The sequence below is a fragment of the Nesoenas mayeri genome (assembly GCF_963082525.1).
Source record: "Nesoenas mayeri genome assembly, chromosome: 31".
Lineage (NCBI taxonomy): Eukaryota > Metazoa > Chordata > Aves > Columbiformes > Columbidae > Nesoenas > Nesoenas mayeri.
The window spans coordinates 555,325-581,136 of NC_137567.1; the positions used below are offsets into that span (position 1 = coordinate 555,325).

General features: G+C 60.2%; 2 protein-coding genes across 2 annotated transcripts in view; one reads left to right on the forward strand and one right to left on the reverse strand.

Moving 5' to 3' along the window:
* Window positions 1-643: 643 nt before the first annotated feature.
* Window positions 644-20,747, reverse strand: VAV1 (vav guanine nucleotide exchange factor 1; the record flags this gene model as incomplete). Its single annotated transcript, XM_080361309.1, has 27 exons — window positions 644-697; window positions 2,033-2,181; window positions 2,989-3,103; window positions 3,206-3,293; window positions 3,379-3,495; window positions 4,472-4,503; window positions 4,643-4,708; window positions 5,540-5,676; window positions 5,966-6,005; window positions 7,461-7,477; window positions 8,271-8,368; window positions 9,443-9,544; window positions 9,651-9,760; window positions 10,627-10,759; window positions 11,695-11,780; window positions 12,923-13,009; window positions 13,781-13,849; window positions 14,717-14,812; window positions 15,371-15,467; window positions 16,165-16,280; window positions 17,401-17,469; window positions 18,296-18,382; window positions 18,474-18,582; window positions 18,997-19,062; window positions 19,538-19,596; window positions 19,682-19,798; window positions 20,544-20,747. 27 exons carry the CDS (start codon window positions 20,745-20,747, stop codon window positions 644-646), a joined length of 2,520 nt encoding a protein of 839 aa, XP_080217435.1.
* A 3,257-nt stretch (window positions 20,748-24,004) lies between these two features.
* Window positions 24,005-25,812, forward strand: part of C3 (complement C3) — a gene marked incomplete at both ends in the record, with an annotated part of 29,569 nt that continues 27,761 nt past the window's right edge. The window contains 2 exons of the mRNA XM_080361371.1: window positions 24,005-24,075; window positions 25,390-25,582. Coding sequence (XP_080217497.1) covers window positions 24,005-24,075; window positions 25,390-25,582 — 264 coding nt within the window. The remainder of the gene's footprint in view (window positions 24,076-25,389; window positions 25,583-25,812) is intronic.

A 25,812-nucleotide genomic window follows, 5' to 3' on the forward strand; every position in this document is an offset into this window, starting at 1 on the left:
CCTGGGTCTCTTCTTGGGGACATCAACCCCATGGTCACCCCCACCCGGACGCCTGGGTCCCTTCTTGGGAACATCAACCCCATGGTCACCCCCACCCGGACGCCTGGGTCCCTTCTTGGGGACATCAACCCCATGGTCACCCCCACCCGGATGCCTGGGTCCCTTCTTGGGGACATCAACCCCATGGTCACCCCCACTCGGATGCCTGGGTCCCTTCTTGGGGACATCAACCCCATGGTCACCCCCACCTGGATGCCTGGGTCCCTTCTTGGGGACATCAACCCCATGGTCACCCCCACCCGGATGCCTGGGTCCCTTCTTGGGGACATCAACCCCATGGTCACCCCCACCTGGATGCCTGGGTCCCTTCTTGGGGACATCAACCCCATGGTCACCCCCACCCGGATGCCTGGGTCCCTTCTTGGGGACATCAACCCCATGGTCACCCCCACCTGGATGCCTGGGTCCCTTCTTGGGGACATCAACCCTGGGATGTCACCTCTACCCGGATGCCTGGGTCCCTTCCCACAGAACTCGACCCCATGATTCGTCCTTATCCTCGTTTATTGTCCCTCCTGGGGAATGGGATGGGGTGGGATGGGATGGGATGGGATGGGATGGGATGGGATGGGGGGGTCTGTGGTCAGCAATAGTCCGAGTAATCTTCATCCACATAGTTGGCGGGGAACCATCCGACCTGGGGGAGAAGGACACGGTGGGAGATGAAGGACACGATGGGACATGTTGGGACAAGAAGGACATGATGGGAGATGAAGGACATGATGGGAGATGAAGGACATGATGGGAGATGAAGGACACAATGGGAGGAGAAGGAACACGATAGGACAAGAAGGACACGATGGGACAAGAAGGACACGATGGGACAAGAAGGACACGATGGGACGAGAAGATGATGGTATAAGAAGGACACATTGGGAGAAGAAACACATTGGAGAAGAAGGACATGATGGGACAATAAGGACACGTTGGGACAAGAAGGACACGTTGGGACAAGATGGACACGGGAGAAGGACATGATGGGTGAAGGACACATTGGGAGCAGAAGAACATGATGGGGCAATAAAGACAGGATGGGACAAGAAGGACATGTTGAGACAAGAAGGACATGGGAGCAAGAGGACAAAATGGGACAAGGAGGACATGATGGAAGAAGAAGGACACATTGGGAGAAGATGAACGTGTTGGGAGAGGGATATGGGAGAAGAAGGACATGATGGAAGAAGGACACATTGGGAGAAGAAGGACACAATGGGACAAGAAGGACATGATGGGACAAGGAGGACACGATGGGACAAGGAGGACATGATGGGACAAGAAGGACACAATGGAAGAAGGACACATTGAGAGAAGAAGGACATGATGGAAGAAGACGGCCACATTGGGAGAGGGACATGGGAGAAGAAGGACATGATGGGTGAAGGACATGATGGGACAAGAAGGACACGTTGGGAGTGGGAAGACATGTTGGGACAAGGACATGTTGGGACAAGAAGGACATGATGGAAGAAGGACACAATGGGAGAAGATGGACATGATGGGAGAAGGACATGGGACAAGAAGGACACGATGGGTGAAGGATTTGGGAGAAGAAGGACACAATGGGTGAAGAACATTGGAGAAGAAGGACACGATGGGTGAAGGACATGGGACAAGGACACAATGGGTGAAGGACATGGGAGGAGAAGGACACAATGGGTGAAGGACACAATGGGAGAAGATGGATATGATGGGAGAAGGACATGGGACAAGGAGGACACAATGGGTGAAGGACACGGGACAAGAAGGACACAATGGGTGAAGGACACGGGACAAGAAGGACACAATGGGTGAAGGACATGGAAGAAGAAGGACACGATGGGTGAAGAACATGGGAAAAGAAGGACACAATGGGTGAAGGACACGGGACAAGAAGGACACAATGGGTGAAGGACATGGAAGAGGAAGGACACGATGGGTGAAGGACACATGGGAGCAGGTGCTGGAGCTCGGGCGCCACGCGTGGGGGTCCTACCCGTCCGTAGATCTCCCCTTTCCACCAGCCCGGGTGGCCCTTCTTGCTGAGGACGCGGATCACGTCGCCCTCGCGCAGCGTCAGCTCCGTGCGGTCGCGGGCGCTGAAGTCGTACCGGGCCTTGGCCGAGCCAAAGCTGCGCACGGCGCCTGGGGACAAGGACACGGGGTCCCCCGGGGCCACCTTGGGGTCCCCCGGGGCCACCTCGCGGCGACCGTGGTCCCTCCAGCTGCTCCTCATGGTTGTTGTGTCCCATCGACCCTCCCGTGGTTCTTGGTCACTCAACCCAACCTTGGCCATTGTCAATGAGGTGATTCCATGACCCAACTGTCCCCTTGTCCCCCTTGGCCGTTGGTCACTCAACCCAACCTTGGCCATTGTCAATGAGGTGACTCCATCACCCAACTGTCCCCTTGGTGCCTCTTGGCTGTTGGTCACTCAACCCAACCTTGGCCATTGTCAATGAGGTGACTCCATGACCCAACTGTCCCCTTGTCCCACGTGTCCCCCTTGGTTCTTCTTGACCATTGGTCCCTCAACTCAACCCATCACCCCCATCCAACCATGACCCCAATGGTGGGACCCCATCATCTCCACCCCACCATGACCCCAATGGTGGGACCCCCATCATCTCCACCCCACCATGACCCCAACGGTGGGACCCCATCACCTCCACTCCACCATGACCCCAATGGTGGGACCCCCATCATCTCCATCCCAGCATGACCCTGAGATCCCACCACCTCCATCCCACTTCACCCCAATGGTGGGACCCCATCACCTCCAACCCACCATGACCCCAATGGTGGGACCCCCATCATCTCCATCCCACCACGACCCTAAGATCCCACCACCCCCATCCCACCTCACCTCAATGGTGGGACTCCATCACCTCCACCCCACCTCACCCATCCACTGGGACCTCCCCATGTCCCCCCTTTGTCCCCATGTCCCACCGTGCGCCCACGGCCCCGCGCGCCTCTCAGGCTCCTTGAAGGCCACGGCCAACGTGGTGTCCAGCGCCTTGAAGCAATCCCGGAGCGAATGGCGCTGGTAGAACTCCACCAACTCCTGGAGACCATTCGGGGGTCACCACCAGCTCCCCCAACCCACAGAGGGCTCCCCAAACATCTGGGAGGGTCCCCAAACATCTGGGTTGCCCCCAAGACTCACCACCAACCCCTTGAAGGCCTTTTTGTCGGTGACGCGGAACAACCCTTCTCCGGTCATCACCTTGATGTGCTTCACCTCCCCACGGAACCTGGGGGTGGGACGCGGTGGGGTGACCCCTCAGGGTGTCCCCCACCCTTGTGACACCCCAAAAAACGTGGGTGTCCCCCCATTACTTGATGCTGATGGCGTATTCGCCGCCGTCCTTCGCCCGTTGCCGCACCAGGAACGCGCCGTCCGAACGTGGGGCCAGCGCCTCCTCGGCCTCCCCGCGCTCCATGGGGCCGGCGAACCTACAAATGTGGGGGGCACGTGGTCCTGAACCCCCCAAAATGCCACCCCAGGGGATTTGGGGGGGTTTTGGGGGGCTGGGGGACACGTGGATGGAGAATTTGGGGGGAAAACAGGAGGGTTGGGGTGACCCTGGGGAGGGTTGATGGGGTCTTGTGGTCTCCAGAGCCCACAGGAGGGTTTGGGGGTCCCCAGGGCCCACAGGAGGATTTGGGGGCCCACAGAAAGATTTGGGGACCCAGGGGAGGATTTGGGGGGTCCCCAGGGGTTGTGGGGGCCCAGAGGGGAATTTGGGGGCCCAGGGAAGAATGTGGGGGTCCCAGGAAAGGATTTGGGGTCCCAGGGGAAGATTTCGGGTCCCTAGGGGAGGATTTGGGGGCCCCAGGGGCTATGGGAGGATTTGGGGGTCCCAGGACAGGATTTGGGGGCCCAGGGGAGGATTTTGGGGTCCCCAGAGCCCAGGGGAAGATTTGGGGAACCAGGGGAGGATTTGGGGGGTCCCCAGGGGTTGTGGGGGCCCAGAGGGGAGTTTGGGGGCCCAGAGAAGGATTTGGGGACCCAGGGGAGGACTTGGGGTCCCAGGGGAAGATTTAGGGTCCCAGAAGAGGATTTGGGGTCCCCAGGGGCTGAGGGAGGATTTGGGGAGCCAGGGGAAGATTTGGGGACCCAGAGGGGGATTTGGAGACCCAGAGAAGGACTGGGGTCCCATGGCAGGATTTGGGGTCCAAGGAGAGGATTAGGGGGTCCCAGAAGATCATTTGGGGGCCCAGAAGGGGATTTGGGGTCCAAGGAGAGGATTTGGGGGTCCCAGAAGAGGATTTGGGGACCCAGAGAAGGATTAGGGTCCCATGGGAGGATTTGGGGTCCAAGGAGAGGATTTGGGGTCCAAGGAGAGGATTTGGGGGCCCAGGGAAAAACTGAGGTCCCATGGGAGGATTTGGGGTCCCAGAAGAGGATTTTGGGGTCCCCGACACCAACCAGGGGTAGACGGACAGATCCGGCAGCGGCACCTGGGGACAGAAGCAGATTTGGGGACAAGAAGGTGACAAAGTGACACCCCCAGAGCCCAGGACGCCCCCAGATCTCAGGGGCTCCTTGGGGACATTTCTGGGGGTCCCTGGGGACAGTTTTGGGGTCCCCGCGACTCACGGGGACGAAGGGTCTGACGGTGGCGCAGGGGAACCAGCCCAGGTCACCGGTGGCCAAGTTCCTGCCCTGGGGACAATGGGACATGGGGACATTGTGGGGGGGACGTGGGGACACTGGGGGGATGTGGGGACATTGGGGTGACATGGGGACATTGAGGGGATGTGGGGACATGAGGGGATGTGGGGACATGAGGGGATGTGGGGGGGACATCAGGGGACACGGGGGGAACGTAGGGAGGAAATGGGGACACTGGGGGGACATGGGGACACAAGAGGACGTGGGGACACAAGGGGACGTGGGGACACAAGGGGACGTGGGGGGGATATGGGGGGATGTGGGGACATTGGGGTGACGTGGGGACACTGGGGTGACAGGGGTCACAAGGGGATGTGGGGGGGACATCAGGGGACATGGGGAAAACATGGGGGGACATGGGGACATTGGGGGGACATGGGGACATTGGGGGGACATGGGGACACAAGGGGACGTGGGGGGGACATCAGGGGACATGGGGACAACATGGGAGGACATGGGGACACTGGGGGGACATGGGGACATTGGGGTGACACAGGGACATGAAGGGATGTGGGGGGACATGGGGACAACATGAGGGGACATGGGGACACTGGGGTGACATGGGGACATTGGGGTGACATGGGGACATTGGGGTGACATGGGGACACAAGGGGACGTGGGGGGGACATCAGGGGACCTGGGGATGGGGGGACACTGGGGGGAGACATCAGGGGACCTGGGGATGGGGGGACACTGGGGGGACTTGGGAGGGACATTGGGGACACTGGGGTGACATGAGAACACCAGGGGACATTGAGGGGACATTGTGGGGACATGAGGGGACACAGGGAACATGGGGGGGACATGGCACTCTGTCCTCACCTGCCACCACAGCTGCTCGGCCTCGGCCACTGTCACCTCCAGGACGTCCCCGGGGCTGAGGCGCAGGGGGGTCCCCAGGGACCCTGGCGGGGGGGGGACACCCCCGTACGGCTGCGTGGCCTCCATCTTGGGGAGCCCTGCGGGGGGACAGTCCATGGGGAGGGACCCAGGCGTCCGGGGGAACACAGGCGTCCAGGTCTGGACGCTCCCCCGACACGAGAACCCAGGCATCCGGGACATGGACACCCCCCAAATGAGGACCCAGGCGTCCGGGACATGGACACCCCCAAAATGAGGACCCAGGCGTCTGGGACATGGACACCCCCGAAATGAGGACCCAGGCGTCCGGGTGTGGACCCTCCCCTTTGCCCCTCACACGAGGACCCAGGCATCCGGGGGACCCAGGCATCCGGGCTGTGTCCTCACCCAGGTGTCCCGGCTCAGACTGCAGCCGCGGCCACTTGTTCTGGGGACAAGATGACCCAGTTGGGACCTATTTTGACCCATTTCTGCCCATTTTGACCCATTTTCACCCATTTTGACTCATTCCCACCCATTTTGACCCATTTCCCCCTATTTTGACCCATTCCTGCCCATTTTCACCCATTCCTGCCCATTTTCACCCATTTTGACCCATTCCCGCCCATTTTGAGCCATTTCCCCCTATTTTGACCCATTCCTACCCATTTTCACCCATTCCTGCCCATTTTCACCCATTTTGACCCATTCTCACCCATTTTGAGCCGTTTCCCCCCATTTTGACGCATTTACCCCCATTTTGACCCATTCTCGCCCATTTTGACCCATTCCTGCCCATTTTTATCCGTTTCCCCCTATTCTGACTCATTCCCGCCCATTTTGACCCATTTCCCACCTATTTTGACCCATTCCTGCCCATTTTGACTCATTCCCACCCATTTTCACCCATTTCGACTCATCTCTCGCCCATTTTGACCCATTCCAGCCCATTTTGACCCATTCCCATCCATTTTGACCCATTCCCACCCATTTCGACCCATTCCTGCTCATTTTGACCCATTCCCACCCATTTTCACCCATTTTGACTCATTCCCGCCCATTTTGACCCATTCCCGCCTATTTCAACCCATTCCCACCCATTTTGACCCATTTCCCGCTCATTTTGACCCATTTCTGCCCATTTTGACCCTTTTCCCCCATTTTAACCCATTTTTGCCCATTTTTATCCATTTCCCCCTATTCTGACTCATTCCCGCCCATTTTGACCCATTTCCCACCCATTTTGGCCCATTCCCACCCATTTTGGCCCATTTCCCACCTATTTTGACCCATTCCAGCCCATTTTGACCTGTTTCCCACCCGTTTTAACCCATTCCTGCCCATTTTGACCCATTCCCACCCATTTTCACCCATTTTGACCCATTCCCGCCCATTTTCACCCATTCCCGCCCATTTTCACCCATTTTGACCTATTTCCCACTCATTTTGACCCATTCATACCCAGTTTGACCCATTCCCGCCCATTTTGACCCATTCCCACCCATTTTCACCCATTTTGACCCATTCCCGCCCATTTTGACCCATTCCCGCCCATTTTCACCCATTCCCGCCCATTTTCACCCATTCCCGCCCATTTTCACCCATTTTGACCTATTTCCCACTCATTTTGACCCATTCCCGCCCATTTTGACCCATTCTCGCCCATTTCGACCCATTCCCGCCCATTTTGACCCATTCCCGCCCATTTTGACCCATTTCCCGCTCATTTCGACCCGTTCCCGCCCATTTCAACCCATTTCCCGCCCATTTTGACCCATTCCCGCCAATTTCAACCCATATCCCGCCAATTTCGACCCATTTCCCGCCCATTTCGACCCATTTCCCGCCAATTTCGACCCATTTCCCGCCCATTTTGCCCCATTTTCCCAGTTCCCGCCGGTACCTTCCGGGTTCCGGGGTCTGTAGAGAAGAGGAAACACTCGTTAATGGGGTAATTAGCGCTAATTAACACTCATTAACACTCATTAACACCCATCAGCCATCTTGGATCCCACAGTGCACTGTGCTTTGTCGGCCATCTTGGATCCCACAATCCCCTGCTCATGGCGGCCATCTTGGATCTCCTAATGCTCATGTCTGCCATCTTGTATCCCACAATCCCTGGCTCTGTGTCTGCCATCTTGGATCCCATAATGCCCTGCTCATGTCAGCCATCTTGGATCCCACAATCCCTGGCTCTATTTCCGCCATCTTGTATCCCACAATCCCCTGCTCACATCAGCCGTCTTGTATCCCAATAATGCTCACATCAGCCATCTTATATCTCACAATCCCTGGCAATATGTCCGCCATATTGTATCCCACAGTGCACTGTGCTTTGTCGGCCATCTTGGATCCCACAATCCCCTGCTCATGGCGGCCATCTTGTATCCCATAATGCTCATGTCAACCATCTTGGATCCCACAATCCCTGGCTCTATGTCTGCCATCTTGTATCCCATAATACTCACATCGGCCATCTTGAATCCCACAATCCCTAGCTCTGCATCCACCATCTTGTACCCCAAACTCCCTTGCCCACGTCGGCCATCTTGTATCCCAATATACCCTGCTCACATCAGCCATCTTGTACCCCATAACGCTCACATCAGCCATCTTGTACCCCACAATCCCTGGCACTGTGTCCGCCATCTTGTCTCCCGCTCCCCCAACCCTCTCTGCCCGTCCCCCTCCGTCCCATGATGCCGCTCACCAGCCCCGCCCTTCCCGCAGGGCCCCATCCTGCCCAGACACTCCTTGTGCGCGGGGGCGCGGCAGCGGGTGCAGCGATAGCCCTGGTAGAACGTGCCCCTGGGGACAAGGGGGGACACGGTGAGCACGAGGGGACGCCCCCGTGCCCCACAGCCAATCCCGGCCCTCGAGCCCCACCGGGATCAACCACCTTGGGTTTGAGCCGGCCCGGGATTGGCCCACGGTGGCCTTGGCCAACCTGGGACTCCACACACCCAACCTTTGACCCCACCCAACCATCGACCCCCACCCAACCATCGACCTCCACTCAACCATCGACCCCCCACCCAATCAGTGACCCCACCCAACCCTTGACCCCACCCAACCCTTGATCCCACCCAACCCTTGACCTCGCCCAACCCTTGACCCCCCACCCATCGATCTCCACCCAACCATTGACCCCACCCAACCATTGACCCCCCACCCAACCATTGACCCCCCTCCAACTAGTGACCCCACCCAACCATTGACCCCCACCCAACCATCGACCTGCACCCAACCCTTGACTCCACCCAACCATTGACCCCTCACTCAACCATCGACCTCCACCCAACCATTGACCCCACCCAACCATTGACCCTCAGCCAACCATTGACCCCAGCCAACCATTGACCCCCCACCCAACTATTGACCCCACCCAACCCTTGACCCCCACCCAACCATTGACCCCACCCAACCATTGACCCCACCCAACCATCGACCTCCACCCAACCAACCCTTGACCCCACCCAACCATCGACCCCCCATCCAACAATCGACCCCACCCAACCATCGACCTCCACCCAACCATTGACCCCACCCAACCCTTGATCCCACCCAACTCTTGACCCGCACCCAACCCTTGACCCGCACCTAACCCTTGACCCCCATCCACCTCTTGACCCCCATCCAACCCTTGACCCCACCCAACCCTTCGACCCCACCCAACCCTTCGACCCCTCCCAACCCCTGACCCCTTTTGACCCCACCCAACCATTGACCCCACCCAACCTTTGACCCCCACCGAACCATTGACCCCCACCCACCTCTTGACTCCACCCAACCATTGGCCAACCTTGACCTCCACCCCCTAAATCCCCTTCTCCATATCACCCCATCCCCCCCCAAAATGGGCCGTCATTTTGGGGGTCCCACCTCAACAACATCTGGCAGGCCCTGCAGGACGTGGTTTCCTCGAAGGAGAACATCTGGAACTCATGCCCATCGGCCAACGCGTGTTCGGGGAAGATGTTGGAGCTACCAAGAGACGTGGGGGATGTGAGGCTGCTGGGGGGGCAAATTGTCTCACCCCCAGGGCCACCAATGAGGATGGGACCCCCACCCATGGGTGCTGGGCACCTACAGGGCCATCTCGAACTGTTCCAGCCACTTCTTCTTCAGCTCATGGGTCTTGAAGAAGAGCTCGTAGCCCTGGAGCCCGGCGGTGGCGATGAGCAGGAACGTGTGGCTCCACTGCAGGGAATGGGGCTCAGCGGCGCCCGGACGCCTGGGTTCCTCACCCCCGGACGCCTGGGTTCCTCACCACCCGGACGCCTGGGTTCCACACCCCCGGACACCTGGGGCCACCAGGATTTGTCCATGTCCACCAAGGACATGGACACTTGAGCCACCAAGGATCTGGATGTTGAGGGCCACTAGATGTGGACAATTGGGCCACCAAGGATGTGGACACCTGGGCCACCAGACCTGGACACTTTGGGCCACCAAGGACATGGACACTTGGTCCCACCAGACCTGGACACTTTGGGTCGCCAGATGTGGACACTTGGGCAACCAAGGACTTGGACACTTGGGTCACCAGGGACCTGGATGTTGAGGTCCACTAAATGTGGACACTTGGGCCACCAGATCTGGACACTTGGGCCACGATGGACTTGGATACTTGAGCCACCAGATGTGGACACTTGGGCCACCAAGGACTGGGATACTTGGGCCACCAGATTTGGACACTTGGACCACCAAGGACTTGGAGACTTAGGCCACCAAGGACTTGGAGACTTGGGCCACCAGACTTGGACACTTGGGGCGACCAAGGACTTGGATACTTGGGCCACCAGATGTGGACACTTGGGCCACCAAGGACTTGGTTACTTGGGCCACCAAGGACTTGGAGACTTGGGCCACCAGATGTGGACACTTGGGCCACCAAGGACTTGGATACTTGGGCCACCAGATATGGACACTTGGGCCACCAAAGACTTAGATACTTGGGGCCACCAGATGTGGACACTTGGGCCACCGAAGACTTCGTACCAACCAGACCTGGCTGTTGGGCCACCAGACCCGTCCTTTGGGCCACCACCCGTTCCCCTTGGTACCTTCTTGCCGTCACGGGGCCCGAGGCCACCGTCGCGCAGCTGGTGGCTCTGCAGGTCCACCACGTCCTTGGCCTCATAGTTGTCCCCACGGCGCTTGCAGATGATCAGGGCCTTGTCCAGGAGGAACCCGTACCTGGGGACACGGACGCAGGTGACACCATGGCCACCAAACACCTCGGGGTGTCCCCAAGGTGTCCTTGTGTTCCCATCTGTCTGGCCCTATGGGTGTCCCTGTGGTCTCCTTGTGGTGTCTCCATGGTGTCCCCATGGCCCTGTGGGTCTCCCTGTGGTGTCCCCAGGTTCTTGTGGTGTCCCCATGGTGTCCCCTTGGGTGTCCCCATCTCCCTGTGGTGTCCCCATGGTGTCTCCTTGGGTGTCCCCATGTCCTTGTGGTGTCCCCATGGGTGTCCCCAGGTTCTTGTGGTGTCCCCATGGGTCTCTCCATGGTGTCCCTATGTTCCTGTGGTGTCCCCTTGGGTGTCCCCAAGGGTGTCCCCAGGTTCTGGTGGTGTCCCCATTCTCCTTGTGGTGTCTCCATGGTGTCCCCATGTCCCTGTGGTTCTCCCTGTGGTGTCCCCATGTCCCTGTGGTGTCCCCATGTCCCTGTGGTGTCCCCATGGAGTCTCCTTGAATGTCCCCATGTCCCTATGGGTCTCCCTGTGGTGTCCCCATGTTCTTGTGGTGTCCCCATTCTCTTTGTGTTGTCTCCATGGTGTCCCCATGTCCCTATGGGTCTCCCTGTGGTGTCCCCATGTTCTTGTGGTGTCCCCATGTCCCTATGGGTCTCCCTGTGGTGTCCACATGTTCTTGTGGTGTCCCCATTCTCTTTGTGTTGTCTCCATGGTGTCCCCATGTCCCTATGGGTCTCCCTGTGGTGTCCCCATGGGTGTCCCCATGTCCCTGTGGATGTCCCTGTGGTGTCCCCATGTTCTTGTGGTGTCCCCATGGGTCTCCCCATGATGTCCCCATGTCCCTGTGGTTGTCCCCATGGGTATTCCCGTGTTCTTGTGGTTGTCCCCATGGGTCTCCCCGCGGTGTCCCCACGGTGTCCCCATGTCCCCGTCCCACCTGTCCACCTTGGAGCGCCTCTCGGTGCTGGAGACCTTCAGCTCCCCGTCGATTTTGGGGCGACCGAACTGAGCCAGGGACTGCGGCTGCATGGGGACATGGGGACATGGGGGGATATGGGGACATTGGGAGGACATGAGGTGACATGGGGACAGGGAGATATGGGGGTACATGGGGTCATGGGGGGACATGGGGACAATGGGGGCACATGGGGCAACATGGGGACAGGGGGATATGGGGACATGGGGGGACATAGAGGACATGGGGGAGAGGTGGAACATGTGGATATGGGGGGACATAGAGGACATGGGGGACAGGGGGAACATGTGGATATGGGGACATGGGGATATGTGAGACATGGGGGGACATGGGGATATGGAGACATATGGACATGGGGGCCATGGGGGGACATGGGGAACATGGGGACGTGAGGGGACATGGGGGGACATGGGGGGACATGAGGTTATGGGCACATGGGTGATATGGGGACATGAAGGGACATGGGGATATGGGGGACATGGGGGGACATGGGGGGACATGGGGGGACATGGGGGGACATGGGGGATATGGGAACATGGGTGATATGGGGACATGAGGGGACATGGGGATATGGGACACATGGACATGGGGACATGGGGGGACATGGGGACACGTGGACATAGGGATATGGGGATATAGGGGGACATGGGGATATGGGGGGACATGGGGATATGGGGACATGGCGGGGACATCCAGGGACATCCGGGGACATGGGTGATATGGGTGATATGGGGACATGGGGGGACATGGGGATATGGGGGAATGTGGATATGGGGACATGGGGACATGGGGGGACATGGGGGGATGTGGGGATATGGAGACATGGGGATGTGGGGACATGGGGAACATGGGACACATGGACATGAGGCCATGGGGGGGACACGTGGACATGGGGACATGGGGCCATGGGGGGCCATGGGGACATGTGGACATGGGGATATGGGGACATGGGGGGACATGAGGGACGTGAGGGACATGGAGGGGACACAGGGACATAAGGGGGATCCCAGGGGGTTTTGGGGTCCCCACCATGTTGTGCAGACACAGCTGGACACTGGGACAGTTTGGGGGTGCAGAGGCAGTTTGGGGGGGTCCCAGGGGCTTTGAGGGGCTTTGGGGGGTCTCAGGGTGTTTGGGGGGGTCCCAGGGTGGGGGGGTTTGGGGTCTCAGGGGGTTTCGGGGTCCCCACCATGTTGTGCAGACACAGCTGGACGCTCGTCAGCTGTTTGAGGGTCTCGTTGTCCCGTTTCACCTCGTTCACACATTGAGCCAAATCCTGGGGGGCACAGTCAGACCCCCCCAAAAAAACAACACCCCCGGGGACCCCCCAGGACACCCCAAAACTCCCCAGGACACCCCAAACCCCCCCAGGACACCCCACATTCCCCAGACACCCCAAAACCCCCAGGACTCCCCCAAACCTCCCCAGGGACCCCCCAAAGCCCCAGGACACCTCCAGACACCCCCAAATTCCCCCAGACATCCCCAGGACCCCCCACACATCCCAAGATCCCCCTGAGACCCCCCAAAACCCATCAGGACTCCCTAAGATACCCCAAGACCCCCAAAACCCACCAGAACCCCCCAAAATCCCTCAGGACCCCCCAACACCCCCCAAGTAACTCCAGAACTCCCAAGAACCCCCTGGAACCCCCCCAAAATCTCCCAAGACCCCCCCAAAACCCATCAGAACCCCCTAAGACACCCCCAAACCTCCCCAAGACCCCTCAGGACCCTCTGGGACCCCCTAAAGCTCCCCCAATATCCCCCAGGACCCCCCAATATGCCCCTGGGCCCCCCCCAAAACTCCTCAGAACCCCCTAAGACCCCCCCAAGGTGTCTCCAGGACCCCCCAAAACCCCCCAAACTTCCCCAAGATGCCCCCAGGATCCCCCCCAGACCCCCCAAAATCCCCCAGGACTCCCCCAAAATCCCTCCAACTGCCTCCAGGATCCCCCCAAACCCCCCCAGGACCCCCAAGACCCCCCAAGAACCCCCCAAACTTCCCCAAGACCCCCCCAAACCACCCAGGACCCCCCAAATCCACCCTCATGGCGTCCAGCGCCCCCCTCAGGTTCTCCCGCTCCGTTGGCTCCGGGGTCAACTTAACCAGCTCCTGGGGGTCAGAGGTCAGAGGTCACAGCAGGGACCCAGGCGTCCGGGCCCCACCTCCCCCACCGAGGGACAATGGGTAGAACCCCCCCACAGTGGGACCCAGGTGTGCCCCAAGGGACCCAGGCATGCCCACACATCCCTGAGGGACCCAGGCGTGCCCCGAGGGACCCAGGCATGCCCACACATCCCTGAGGGATCCAGACGTGCCCAGAGGGACCCAGGTGTGCCCCAAGGGACCCAGGCGTGCCCACACATCCCTGAGGGACCCAGGCATGCCCAGAGGGACCCAGGCATGCCCACACATCCCTGAGGGACCCAGGCATGCCCTGAGGGACGCAGGTGTGCCCCAAGGGACCCAGGCGTGCCCACACATCCCTGAGGGACCCAGGCATGCCCAGAGGGACCCAGGCATGCCCACACATCCCTGAGGGATCCAGACGTGCCCTGAGGGACCCAGGTGTGCCCCAAGGGACCCAGACATGCCCACACATCCCTGAGGGATCCAGACATACCCTGAGGGACCCAGGCATGCCCACACATCCCTGAGGGATCCAGGCGTGCCCTGAGGGACCCAGGTGTGCCCCAAGGGACCCAGGCATTCCCCTGGGGACCTAGAGGACCCAGGCATGCCCCAGAGGACTCAGGTATCCCTTTTCTTCCCAAAGGGACCCAGGCATTCCCTCAAATCCCTGAGGGACCCAGGCATGCCTCAAGGGACCCAAGTGTGTCCCCACATCCCCAAGGGACCCAGGCATACCCCTTCCTCCCCAAGGGACCCAGACATGTCCCAAGGGAACCAGGCATGCCCCTTCCTCCCCAAGGGACCCAGGCATGCCCCAGGGGACCCAGGCATGCCCCGGGATGAGACCTGTAGCAGCAGGTGGTACTTGAGCACTCGCTGCATCGGCACCATCAGCAGATCCCGCAGGGAGAAGCGCCCGTTGTTGGCTCGTTGGGAGCACTCCTGGGGTCACGGGGGGTCACAGGGGTCACGGGGGGTCAAGGGGGTCATGGGGGTCACGGGGGTCACAGGGGTCAAGGGAGGTCATGTAGGGTCACAGGGGTCACAAGGGTCATGTGGGGTCAAAGGGGTCATGTGGGGTCAAAGGGGTCATGGGAGATCACAGGGGTCATGGGGGTCAAGGGAGGTCATGTGGGGTCACAGGGGTCACAAGGGTCATGTGGGGTCACAGGGGTCATGGGGGTCACAGGGATCAGGAGGGTCACAGAGGTCAAGGGGATCATGTGGGGTCACAGGGGTCATGGGGTCACAAGGGTCAAGGGGTCACAGGGGTCAAGGGTTGTCAAAGGGTCATGGGGGGGTCACGTAGGGTCAAGGGGATCACAGGGGTCACGTGGAGTCACAGAGGTCATGGGGGGGGCGGTTCCCATGGAAGGGACCCAGGCGTCCGAGTGCACCCGCAGTTTCGTGGGGGGATTTGGAGGTTAATGGGAGATTTGGGGGTTCAAGGGGGGGGTTTGGGGGGGGTCCCATGGAAGGGACCCAGGCGTCCGGGCGCACCCGCAGCTTCATGCGCAGGTCGGTGTTGGTGGCCAACTGGTCCAGGCGCCGGGCGGCCGATTCCACTTGGCTACAGTAGCGGCCATAGAGCAGGAACCTGTGGACAAAAACCACCCAAAATCCACCCAAATCCACCCAAAACGTGGCCAAATTGAACTCAAAATTGGACCTGAAATGGCCCTGAAGTTGGGCCCAAAATGGAAAGAATTGGACCCAAAAATCAGCCCTGGAATAGACATAAATGGACCCGAAATTGGGTGCAAAATGGTTGGGGTTTGAGTTGGTAACAGGACCAAAATGGAGAGAAATGGACCCAAAATGGATCCAGAATTGGACCTGAAATGGACAGAATTGTGCCCAAAATGGACCTGAAGTTGGGCCCAAAATGGAGAGAATTTGGCCCAAAAATCAACCATGAAATAGCCCCAAATGACCCCAAAATAGACCCAAAACAGGCCATAAAATGGGCCTCTCCCAGTGCCCCCAGTTCCTCCCAGTTCCCCCCAGTACATCCCAGTCTCCCCAGTTCCCCCTAGTGCTCCCAGTAACCCCTCCCCAGTTCCTCCCAGTTCCTCCCAGTTCCTCCCAGTTCCTCCCAGTGTCCCCAGTTCCCCCCAGTGCTCCCAGTAACTCGCCCCCCAGTTCCTCCCAGTTCCTCCCAGTTCCCCCCAGTACATCCCAGTCTCCCTAGTTCCCCCCAGTGCTCCCAGTACATCCCAGTCTCCCCAGTTCCCTCCAGTGCTCCCAGTAACCTCTCCTCAGTTCCTCCCAGTTCCTCCCAGTTCCCCCAGTACCTCTTCTTGTAGGTCAGGAACAGGGGGGGCAGCCCGCGGGCCCCCCCAGTGCTCCCAGTTGCTCCCAGTATCCCCCGCAGCTCCCCCAGGAATTGCTGGTGCAGCTGCAGCAGCTCCTGGGGGGGACACCCCGAAAAAGAGTTACTGGGAGCACTGGAATGTTACTGGGAGCACTGGGATGTTACTGGGAGTATTGGGATGTTATTGGGAGCACTGGGATGTTACTGGGATGTTACTGGGAGGACTGGGATGTTACTGGGATGTTACTGGGAGGACTGGGAAGGGTTACAAGGAGCACTGGGATGTTACTGGGATGTTACAGGGAGCATTGGGATGTTATTGGAAGCACTGGGATGTTACTGGGATGTTACTGGGAGGACTGGGAAGGGTTACAAGGAGCACTGGGATGTTACTGGGATGTTACAGGGAGCATTGGGATGTTACTGGAAGCACTGGGATGTTACTGGGATGTTACTGGGAGCATTGGGAAGGGTTACAGGGAGCACTGGGATGTTACTGGGATGTTACTGGGAGCATTAGGATGTTACTGGGAGCACTGGGATGTTACTGGGATGTTATTGGGAGCATTGGGATGTTATTGGGAGCATTGGGATGTTACTGGGATGTTACTGGGAGCATTGGGATGCTACTGGGAGCACTGGGATGTTATTGGGAGCACTGGGATGTTACTGGGATGTTACTGGGATCATTGGGATGTTAGTGGGATGTTACTGGGATGTTACTGGGATGTTATTTGGAGCATTGGGATGTTACTGGGAGCACTGGGATGTTACTGGGATGTTATTGGGAGCATTGGGATGTTATTGGAAGCATTGGGATGTTACTGGGATGTTACTGGGAGCATTGAGATGTTACTGGGATGTTACTGGAATCACTGGGATGTTACTGGGATGTTACTGGGAGCATTGGGATGTTACTGGGATCACTGGGATGTTACTGGGATGTTACTGGGAGCATTGGGATGTTACTGGAATCACTGGGATGTTACTGGGAGCACTGGGAAGGGTTACAAGGAGCACTGGGATGTTACCGGGATGTTACTGGGATGTTACTGGGAGGGTTACTGGGTGTTACTGGTCAGTACTGGGAGATCACTAGTGTGACTGGTCGGGGTTACTGGGAGCACTGGGGGGTCACTGGTTGGTACTGGGAGCACTGGGAGGGTTACTGGGAGCACTGGGAGGGTTACTGGTGTGACTGGTGTGCCGGGGTCACCTCGGTGTTGATGAACACGCTCTCCAGGTCCTGGGGCGGCAGGAAGTGCCGCAGCGGCCGCAGGAAGTGCTGGGGAAACTGGGACTTACTGGGAGCACTGGGAGCCCGGGGCCATGTCCCCAATAGCCCCGTGTCCCCATGTCCCCAGTATCCCCATTGTCCCCAACGTCCCAAACATCCCCATTATCTCCCATGTCCCCATTGTCCCCCATGTCCCCATTGTCCCCAACATCCCCATGTCCCCAGTGTCCCCATTGTCCCCAACATCCCAAACATCCTCATTATCTCCCATGTCCCCATTGTCCCCCATGTCCCCATTGTCCCCCATGTCCCCATTGTCCCCCCTTGTCCCCCATGTTCCTAATGTCCCCCAGTGTCCCTTTATTTCCTTGATGTCCCCATGTCTCCAATGTCTCCCCATGTCCCCAACGTCCCCAATGTCCCCATGTCCTCAGTGTCCCCAACTACCTCAATGTCCCCCCTTGTCCCTCCATGTCCCCAGTGTCCCCACTGTCCCCAACATCCCCATGTCCCCATTGTCCCCAACGTCCCAAACATCCCCATTATCCCCCATGTCCCAATTGTCCCCAGTGTCCCCAGTGTCCCCAACGTCCCAAACATCCCCATTATCCCCCATGTCCCCATTGTCCCCAATGTCCCCATTGTCCCCATTGTCCCCAACGTCCCAAACATCCCCATTATCCCCCATGTCCCCATTGTCCCCAATGTCCCCATTGTCCCCCATGTCCCCCACATCTCCATGTCCCACTGTCCCCAGTCTCTCCATGTCCACAACGTCCCCATTGTCCCCAACATCCCAATTGTCCCCAATGTCCCCAACGTCCTCGTTATCCCCCATTGTCTCCATTGTCCCCAATGTCCCCAATGTCCCCACCTGGCAGATGCTCTCCAGGGTCTGTGTGTACTTCTCCTCCGTTTGCCGCAGCTCCTGGAGGCAGCAAAGCCGCCGATCCAGCTCCTTCTGCAAATACAGGGGACCCAGGTGTCCGGGAGAGGGACCCAGGCATCCGGGAAGCGGACCCAGGCGTCCGGGAAGGGGAGGTGACACCCACGGTGGCCGTCGGTGGCTCCGATCGCATCAGGTCCTCGTAGACGTCGTCCCCATCGTCCCCTTCAGCCTCCACGCAGTCGTACAGCTCATCATCCTCCTCGGCCGTGTCGCTGCATTCCCAGTATGGACCAGTATGGACCAGTGTGCCCCCGAACCCCCATAGAGCCCCCCAATCTATCCCCAGTATGGACCAGTATGGACCAGTGTGCCCCGCGAACCCCCATAGAGCCCCCCAACCTATCCCCAGTATGGCCCAGTATAGACCAGTGTGCCCCACGAGCCCCCATAGAACCCCCCAATCTATCCCCAGTATGGACCAGTATGGACCAGTATCACCCTCAAATGCCCCCCAGAGTCCCCCAGCCTATCCCCAGTATGAACCAGTATGGACCCGTATGGCCCTTAAGCTGCCCCCAGTATGGCCCGGTATCCCCTTCAAGCCCCCCTAGAGACACTTAAGCTGTTCCCAGTATGGACCAGTATGGACCAGTATGGACCAGTATGGACCAGAACGTCCCACTCACTCGATGAGATCGGACAGGCCGCTGTAGATGTCATCGTCCCCAATGCAGTCCTCGGTGGGGAAGGGCCTGGGTAAGGGGGACACAACCCGGACGCCTGGGTCCCTTGGGCCCCGGACGCCTGGGTCCCTTGAGCCCCGGACGCCTGGGTCCCTTGAGCCCCGGACGCCTGGGTCCCTCAGGAAGGGGTCCCGGACGCCTGGGTCCTTCAAGGCCTGGACACCTGGGTCCTTCAAGGCCCGGACACCTGGGTCCTTTGAGCCCTGGATGCCCCTGAGCCCTCGAGGCCCCGGACGCCTGGGTCCCTTGAGCCCCGGACGCCTGGGTCCCTCAAAGCTCGGATGCCTGGGTCCCTCAGGAAGGGATCCCAGACACCTGGGTCCTTCAAGGCCTGGACACCTGGGTCCCTTGAGCCCCGAATGCCTGGGTCCCTCAAAGCTCGGATGCCTGGGTCCCTCAGGAAGGGGTCCCGGACGCCTGGGTCCTTCAAGGCCCGGACACCTGAGTCCCTTGAGCCCCGGATGCCTGGGTCCCCTCCACTCACGTGAGGCCTTTGCTCTGAGCGATGGGCGTCCAGGAGATGGTCGAGAGGGTGTCAATGACCTGGGGACACACAGGGGACATCGAGAGTCAGACGCCTGGGTCCCTCCCGGATGCCTGGGTCCCCCCCGGACGCCTGGGTCCCCACCTTGCCGAAGTCCTGGACGTCGAAGAGGTCGAAGGCCCCGAAGAGCCGGTGCTTGGGCAGCCCCAACTTGTCGGTGCAGGCGCTCAGGAACGTGCGGATGTTCCTCAGGCACAGGAACTGCGGTGGCACCGTCACCGTGTCACCCCCATGTCACCCTGACCCCCATCGGCGCCCCCCTTGGCACCGTCATGGCCATCGGCACCGTCATCCCATCGTCATCGCCATTGGTGGCATCTCTGTCATTGTCACCGTCATCCCATCATCGTCACCACCGTTGGTGTCATCTCTGTCATTGTCACCATCAACCCTCCAGTCACCATTGTCACCCCCATCACTACAGTCTGTCATTGTCACCATGGGACCCTCTTGTCACCCCCATCGTCACCATTGACCCTCTTGTCACCATTGTCACCATCAACCCTCTTGTCACCATTGTCACCCCCATTCCCACCGTCTGTCATTGTCACCATTGACCCTCTTGTAACCCCCATCACCACCATTATCCCCTTTGTCACCATCAACTCTCTTGTCACCCTTGTCACCCCCATTCCCACCATCTGTCCTTGTCACCATTGAACCTCTTGTCACCCCCATTCCCACCATCTACACTTGTCACCATTGACCCTCTTGTCACCCCCATCACCATCATTATCCCCATTGTCACCATCAACCCTCTTGTCACCCTTGTCACCCTCATTCCTACCATCTGTCATTGTCACCATTGACCCTCTTGTCCCCCCCATCACCACCATTATCCCCATTGTCACCATCGACCCTCTTGTCACCGTCACCCCCATTCCCACCTTAGTCCCCATCCCCCCGTTGTCCCCATATTGTCCCCATCCCCCAGGCCGGGTCTCACCTGTGACATCTGCGGGCGGGGACAGATGTCGTGGGGGGACACGGCGCGGGGCAGGAGGGCGTTGAGGAGGTGACACAGCAGGACCCCGTCCCGCAGCGCCTGCGCCAGGTCCCACACGTGGCCCTCGGGGCCGCTGGCGCGGTGAGCGGCCGGGAGCACCCGCGCGGCCACCAGCCACCGCGCGCACTGCCGCCACGCCTCCATGGCGCCCGCCGCTCCGGCGGGACGTGCGCCGGGGTCTGGGCAGCGCCCAATGGGGATGGGGCTTGATGGGACCACCCTAGGATGGAGCCAATGGAGATGGGGCTTGGTGGGACCACCCAGAAGAAGTTGGTGGAGGTGGGGACTGGTGCGACCACTCTAGGAAGGAGCCAATGGAGATGGGTCTTGGTGGACCACTCTAGGAAGAAGCCAATGGAGACGGGTCTTGGTGGGACCACTCTAGGAAGGAGCCAATGGAGATGGGTCTTGGTGGGACCTCTCTAGGAAGAAGCCAATGGAGATGGGTCCTGGTGGGATGGAGTCTGGGGAGGAGCCAATGGAGATGGGTCTTGGTGCGACCACTCTAGGAAGGAGCCAATGGAGATGAGTCCTGGTGGGTTGGAGTCTGGGGAGGAGCCAATGGAGATGGGTCTTGGTGGGACCGCTCTAGGAAGGAGCCAATGGAGACGGGTCCTGGTGGGATGGAGTCTGGGGAGGAGCCAATGGAGATGGGTCTTGGTGGGACCACTCTAGGAAGGAGCCAATAGAGATGGGTCCTGGTGGGATGGAGTCTGGGAAGGAGCCAATGGAGATGGGTCTTGGTGCGACCACTCTAGGAAGGAGCCAATAGAGATGGGTCCTGGTGGTAGCACTCCAGGGAGAAGCCAATGGAGATGGGTCCTGGTGGGATGGAGTCTGGGGAGGAGCCAATGGAGATAGGTCTTGGTGGGATGGGGTCCCAGTAGCCAATGGAGATGGGTCCTGGTGGGATGGAGTCTGGGGAGGAGCCAATGGAGATGGGGCTTGGTGGGATGGTGTCCAAGTAGCCAAAGGAGATGGGTCTTCAATCACTTCTGGGTAGGGTCCTACAACTGGGGGGTCCTTCCCCCCAAAACTACCATGTCTGGTGAAGAACCAATAGAGGTGCGGCCCTGGTGGGACGTTGTCCACGTACCTGCTGGAGTTGGGTCCAGGTGGGACCACTTGGAGGATGAAACCAACGGAGATGAGACCTCGTGGGGTGTTCTCTAGGGAGCTGATGGAGATGAGGTCCAGGTGGAGCCACTTCTGGTGAGGAACCAATGGAGATGGGTCTTCAATCACTTCTGGGGAGGGTCCTACAGCTGGGGGGTCCTTCCCCCCACCAAAACCCACCACGATTGAAGAGGAACCAATAGAGATGAGACCTTATGGGGTGTTCTCTAAGGAGCTGATGGAGATGAGGTCCAGGTGGAGCCACTTTTGGTGAGGAACCAATGGAGATGGATCTTCAATCACTTCTGGGGAGGGTCCTATAGCCGGGGGGTCCTTCCCCCACCAAAACCCCCCACGATTGAAGAGGAACCAATAGAGATGAGACCTTATGGGGTGTTCTCTAAGGAGCTGATGGAGATGAGGTCCAGGTGGAGCCACTTCTGGTGAGGAACCAATGGAGATGGGTCTTCAATCACTTCTGGGGAGGGTCCTACAGCCGGGGGGTCCTTCCCCCCCCAAAACCCACCACGATTGAGGAGGAACCGCTGGAGATGAGGCCTTGGTGGCCCTGTTGAGGAACCGGAGCCGGAAGGTGATGGTGCTGGTGCTTCCGCGCCTGCGCCCGCGGGGGCCAATGGGAGCCCCGAGGCAGCGGCCGGATGCCGGGGTCCCTCCCGCAGCCAGGGAGGAGCCACCGCTTCCTGGGGGGCCCCAGTGTGGTCACGGCTTGTGGGGGAATGAGGGGCCCATGGGTGGACCCAGGCGTCCGGGGGTTGTGGGGACCCAGGGGGTACCCAGGCATCCGGGAGTTGTAGGGGACCGAGGTGTTTGGGGCCTGTTGGGGGATCCAGGGGGGACCCAGGCATTCGGGGCTTGTTGGGGGCCCCAGGGAGGACCCAGGTGTCCGAGAGTCATGGAGGGACCCAGGCGTCCGGGAATCGTGGGGGACCCAAGCGTCCGGGAGTTGTGGGGACCTGGGTGTTCAGGTTGTGTTGGGGGCCCCAGGGGGGACCCAGGCGTTCGGGGCTTGTTGGGGGCCCCAGAGAGGACCCAGGTGTCCGAGAGTCATGGGGGGACCCAGGCATCCGGGAGTAATAGTGGACCCAGGCGTCCGGGAATCGTCGGGGACCCAGGCGTCCGGGAGTTGTGGGGACCTGGGTGTTCAGGTCATGTTGGGGGCCCCAGGGGGGACCCAGGCGTCCGGGGCCTGTTGGGGGCCCCAGGCATCTAGAAGAGGGGGGAACCCAGGCATCCGGGAGTAAAACGGAACCCAGGCGTCCAGGAGTTGTGGGGACCCAGGCGTTCGGGGTGTGTTGGGGGCCCCAGGGGGGACTCTGGCGTCCGGGACTCGTGAGGGGACCCAGGCATCCGGGGCCTGTTGGGGGTTCTCAGGGGGAACCCAGGCATCCGGGTCCTACCAGGGGTCCAGGAAGGGACCCAGGCGTCCGGGGCCTGCACCCCCACTGAGGGTCTCATGAAGGACTCAGGCGTCCAGGTGTGGTGACCCAATAGATCCCAGGGGGACCCAGGCATCCGGGTCCTACCGAGGGGTCATGGAGGGGACCCAGGCGTTCGGGATCTGTCAAAGGTCTTTGGGGGGGACCCAGGAGTTCGGGTTCAGGGAGGACCCAGGAGTTCGGGTCCTGCCAAGTGTTCAGGGGGGGTTCTGGGTGTCAGGGGGGACCCAGGAATTCGGGTCCAGGGGGGACCCAGGTGTTCGGGTCCTTCCCATCCACCCAACCCAGGAGTGTCCCCTGGTGTCCCTCGGTGTCCCCCCATTCCCGTCACGTCCCTCCCCTTTCCCCCCCCATGCGATGTCGCAACCCCCATGGCCCCCAGCCAACCACTTTCCCCGAAATGAGGAAGGACCCAGGCGTCCGGGCAGCCCCTCCCCCACCCCGCTGTGGGTGGACCCAGGAGTCCTGGGGCTCCCAACCCCCACCCAGCTGCACCCAGAAAGCTGCGGACCCCCCCAAAAAGTGGGTCCTGCACCCCCTCACTATGGGTGGACCCAGGCGTCCGGGTGGACTCAGGTGGCTGGGTGAACCCCCACCCAAGTGGACCCAGGCGTCTGGGACTCACCCATTGGCTCCCAACCCCCACCCAAGTGGACCCAGGCATCCGGGGGGTGCCCCCCCCCCCGCTACATCTATGGGTGGACCCAGGCGTCCGAGCCTGGTTGGCATGGGTGGACCCAGGCGTCTGGGCGCTGGTTACACATTAACCACTGGTGCCACCATAAAGGGACCCCCCCGGTGTCACTGTCACCACCCCCCACCACGACCATGGGGGCTCCGGCGCTGCCCCCCCCGCTCGTCCTGGGGCTCCTGCTGCTGCCATTGGCCACCGCCCAGCTGTGAGTCACCCATGGGACCCCCACCCATGGGACCCCCTATGGGACCCCCCCTTCACCCCTGGGACCACCCTGTCGCAGGACCCCCTATGGGTCTCCCACCCATGGGATCCCCCCACTCTGTCCCGGGACCCCCCAATCCATGGGACCCCCACCCATGAGACCCCCTATGGAACCCCTCCTTCCCCCCTGGGACCCCCCTGTACCCATGGGTTTCCCCCCTGTCCCAGGACCCCCTATGGGTTTCCCCCCTGTCCCAGGACCCCCTATGGGACCCTCCATCAATTGGACCCCAACCCATGGGACCCTCTATGGGCCCCCCCCTGCACCCATTGAACCACCCATGTCCCAGGATGCCCCATGGGACCCTCAACCCATAGAACCCCCCATGGGACCCCCCAATCCATAGGACCCCCCTGTCCCAGGACTCCCACCCATGAGACCCCCTGTGGGGACAGGTCAGGGTGTCCCCAGGGTCCTATGGGGTCCCCAAGGTGCCATTGGGACAGGTCAGGGTGTCTCAGGGTCCTGTGAGGTCCCCCAGGTGCCATTGGGACATATCAGGGTGTCCCCAGGGTCCTATGGGGTCCCCAAGGTGCCATTGGGACAGGTCAGGGTGTCCCAGGGTCCTGTGGGGTCCCCAAGGTGCCATTGGGACAGGTCAGGGTGTCCCCAGGGTCCTATGGGGTCCCCAAGGTGTCATGGGGACAGGTCAGAGTGTCCCAGGGTCCTATGGGGTCCCCAAGATGCCATTGGGACATATCAGGGTGTCCCCAGCGTCCTATGGGGACAGGTCAGGGTGTCCCAGGGTCCTGTGAGGTCCCCCAGGTGCCATTGGGACATATCAGGGTGTCCCCAGGGTCCTATGGGGTCCCCAAGGTGCCATTGGGACAGGTCAGGGTGTCCCAGGGTCCTGTGAGGTCCCCAAGGTGCCATTGGGACAGGTCAGGGTGTCCCAGGGTCCTGTGAGGTCCCCAAGGTGCCATTGGGACAGATCAGGGTGTCCCAAGGTCCTATGGGTCCCCAAGGTGCCATTGGGACAGGTCAGGGTGTCCCAGGGTCCTGTGAGGTCCCCAAGGTGCCATGGGGACAGGTCAGGGTGTCCCAGGGTCCTGTGGGTCCCCCAGGGGCCATTGGGACAGATTAGGGTGTCCCAGGGTCCTGTGGGGTCCCCAAGGTGCCATTGGGACGGGTCAGTGTGACCCCAGGGTCCTGTGAGGTCCCAAGGTGCCATTGGGACAGGTCAGGTTGTCCCAGGGTCCTGTGAGGTCCCCAAGGTGCCATGGGGACCCAGTGCCACCTCCACGCTGTCCCCAGGGTGACCATGGTGGCCCCGGCCGTGCTGCGGTTGGACACGGAGGAGCAGGTGGTGCTGGAGGCCCCAGGTTTGACGGTGGCCACCGAGGCCACCGTGCTGGTCCAGGACTTTCCCAGCAAGCGCCAGGTTCTCTACCAGGTCCGGGTCCCCATCAACCCAGCACAGGGCATGTTGGCCAAGGCCACCATCAAGGTATGGATGTCACCTCCCCCACAGTGTCACCTCCCCCATGTGTCACCACCCCATGTATCCATCTCAGGTGTCACCTCCCCCCATGTCACCTCCCTGTGTGTCCATCCCCTGTGTCACCACCCCGTGTGTCCATCCCAGGTGTCACCTCCCCCTGTGTCACCGTCCCATGTGTCACCTCCGCCCGTGTCACGTCCCCGTGTGTCCATCCCATATGTCACCACCCCACCGGT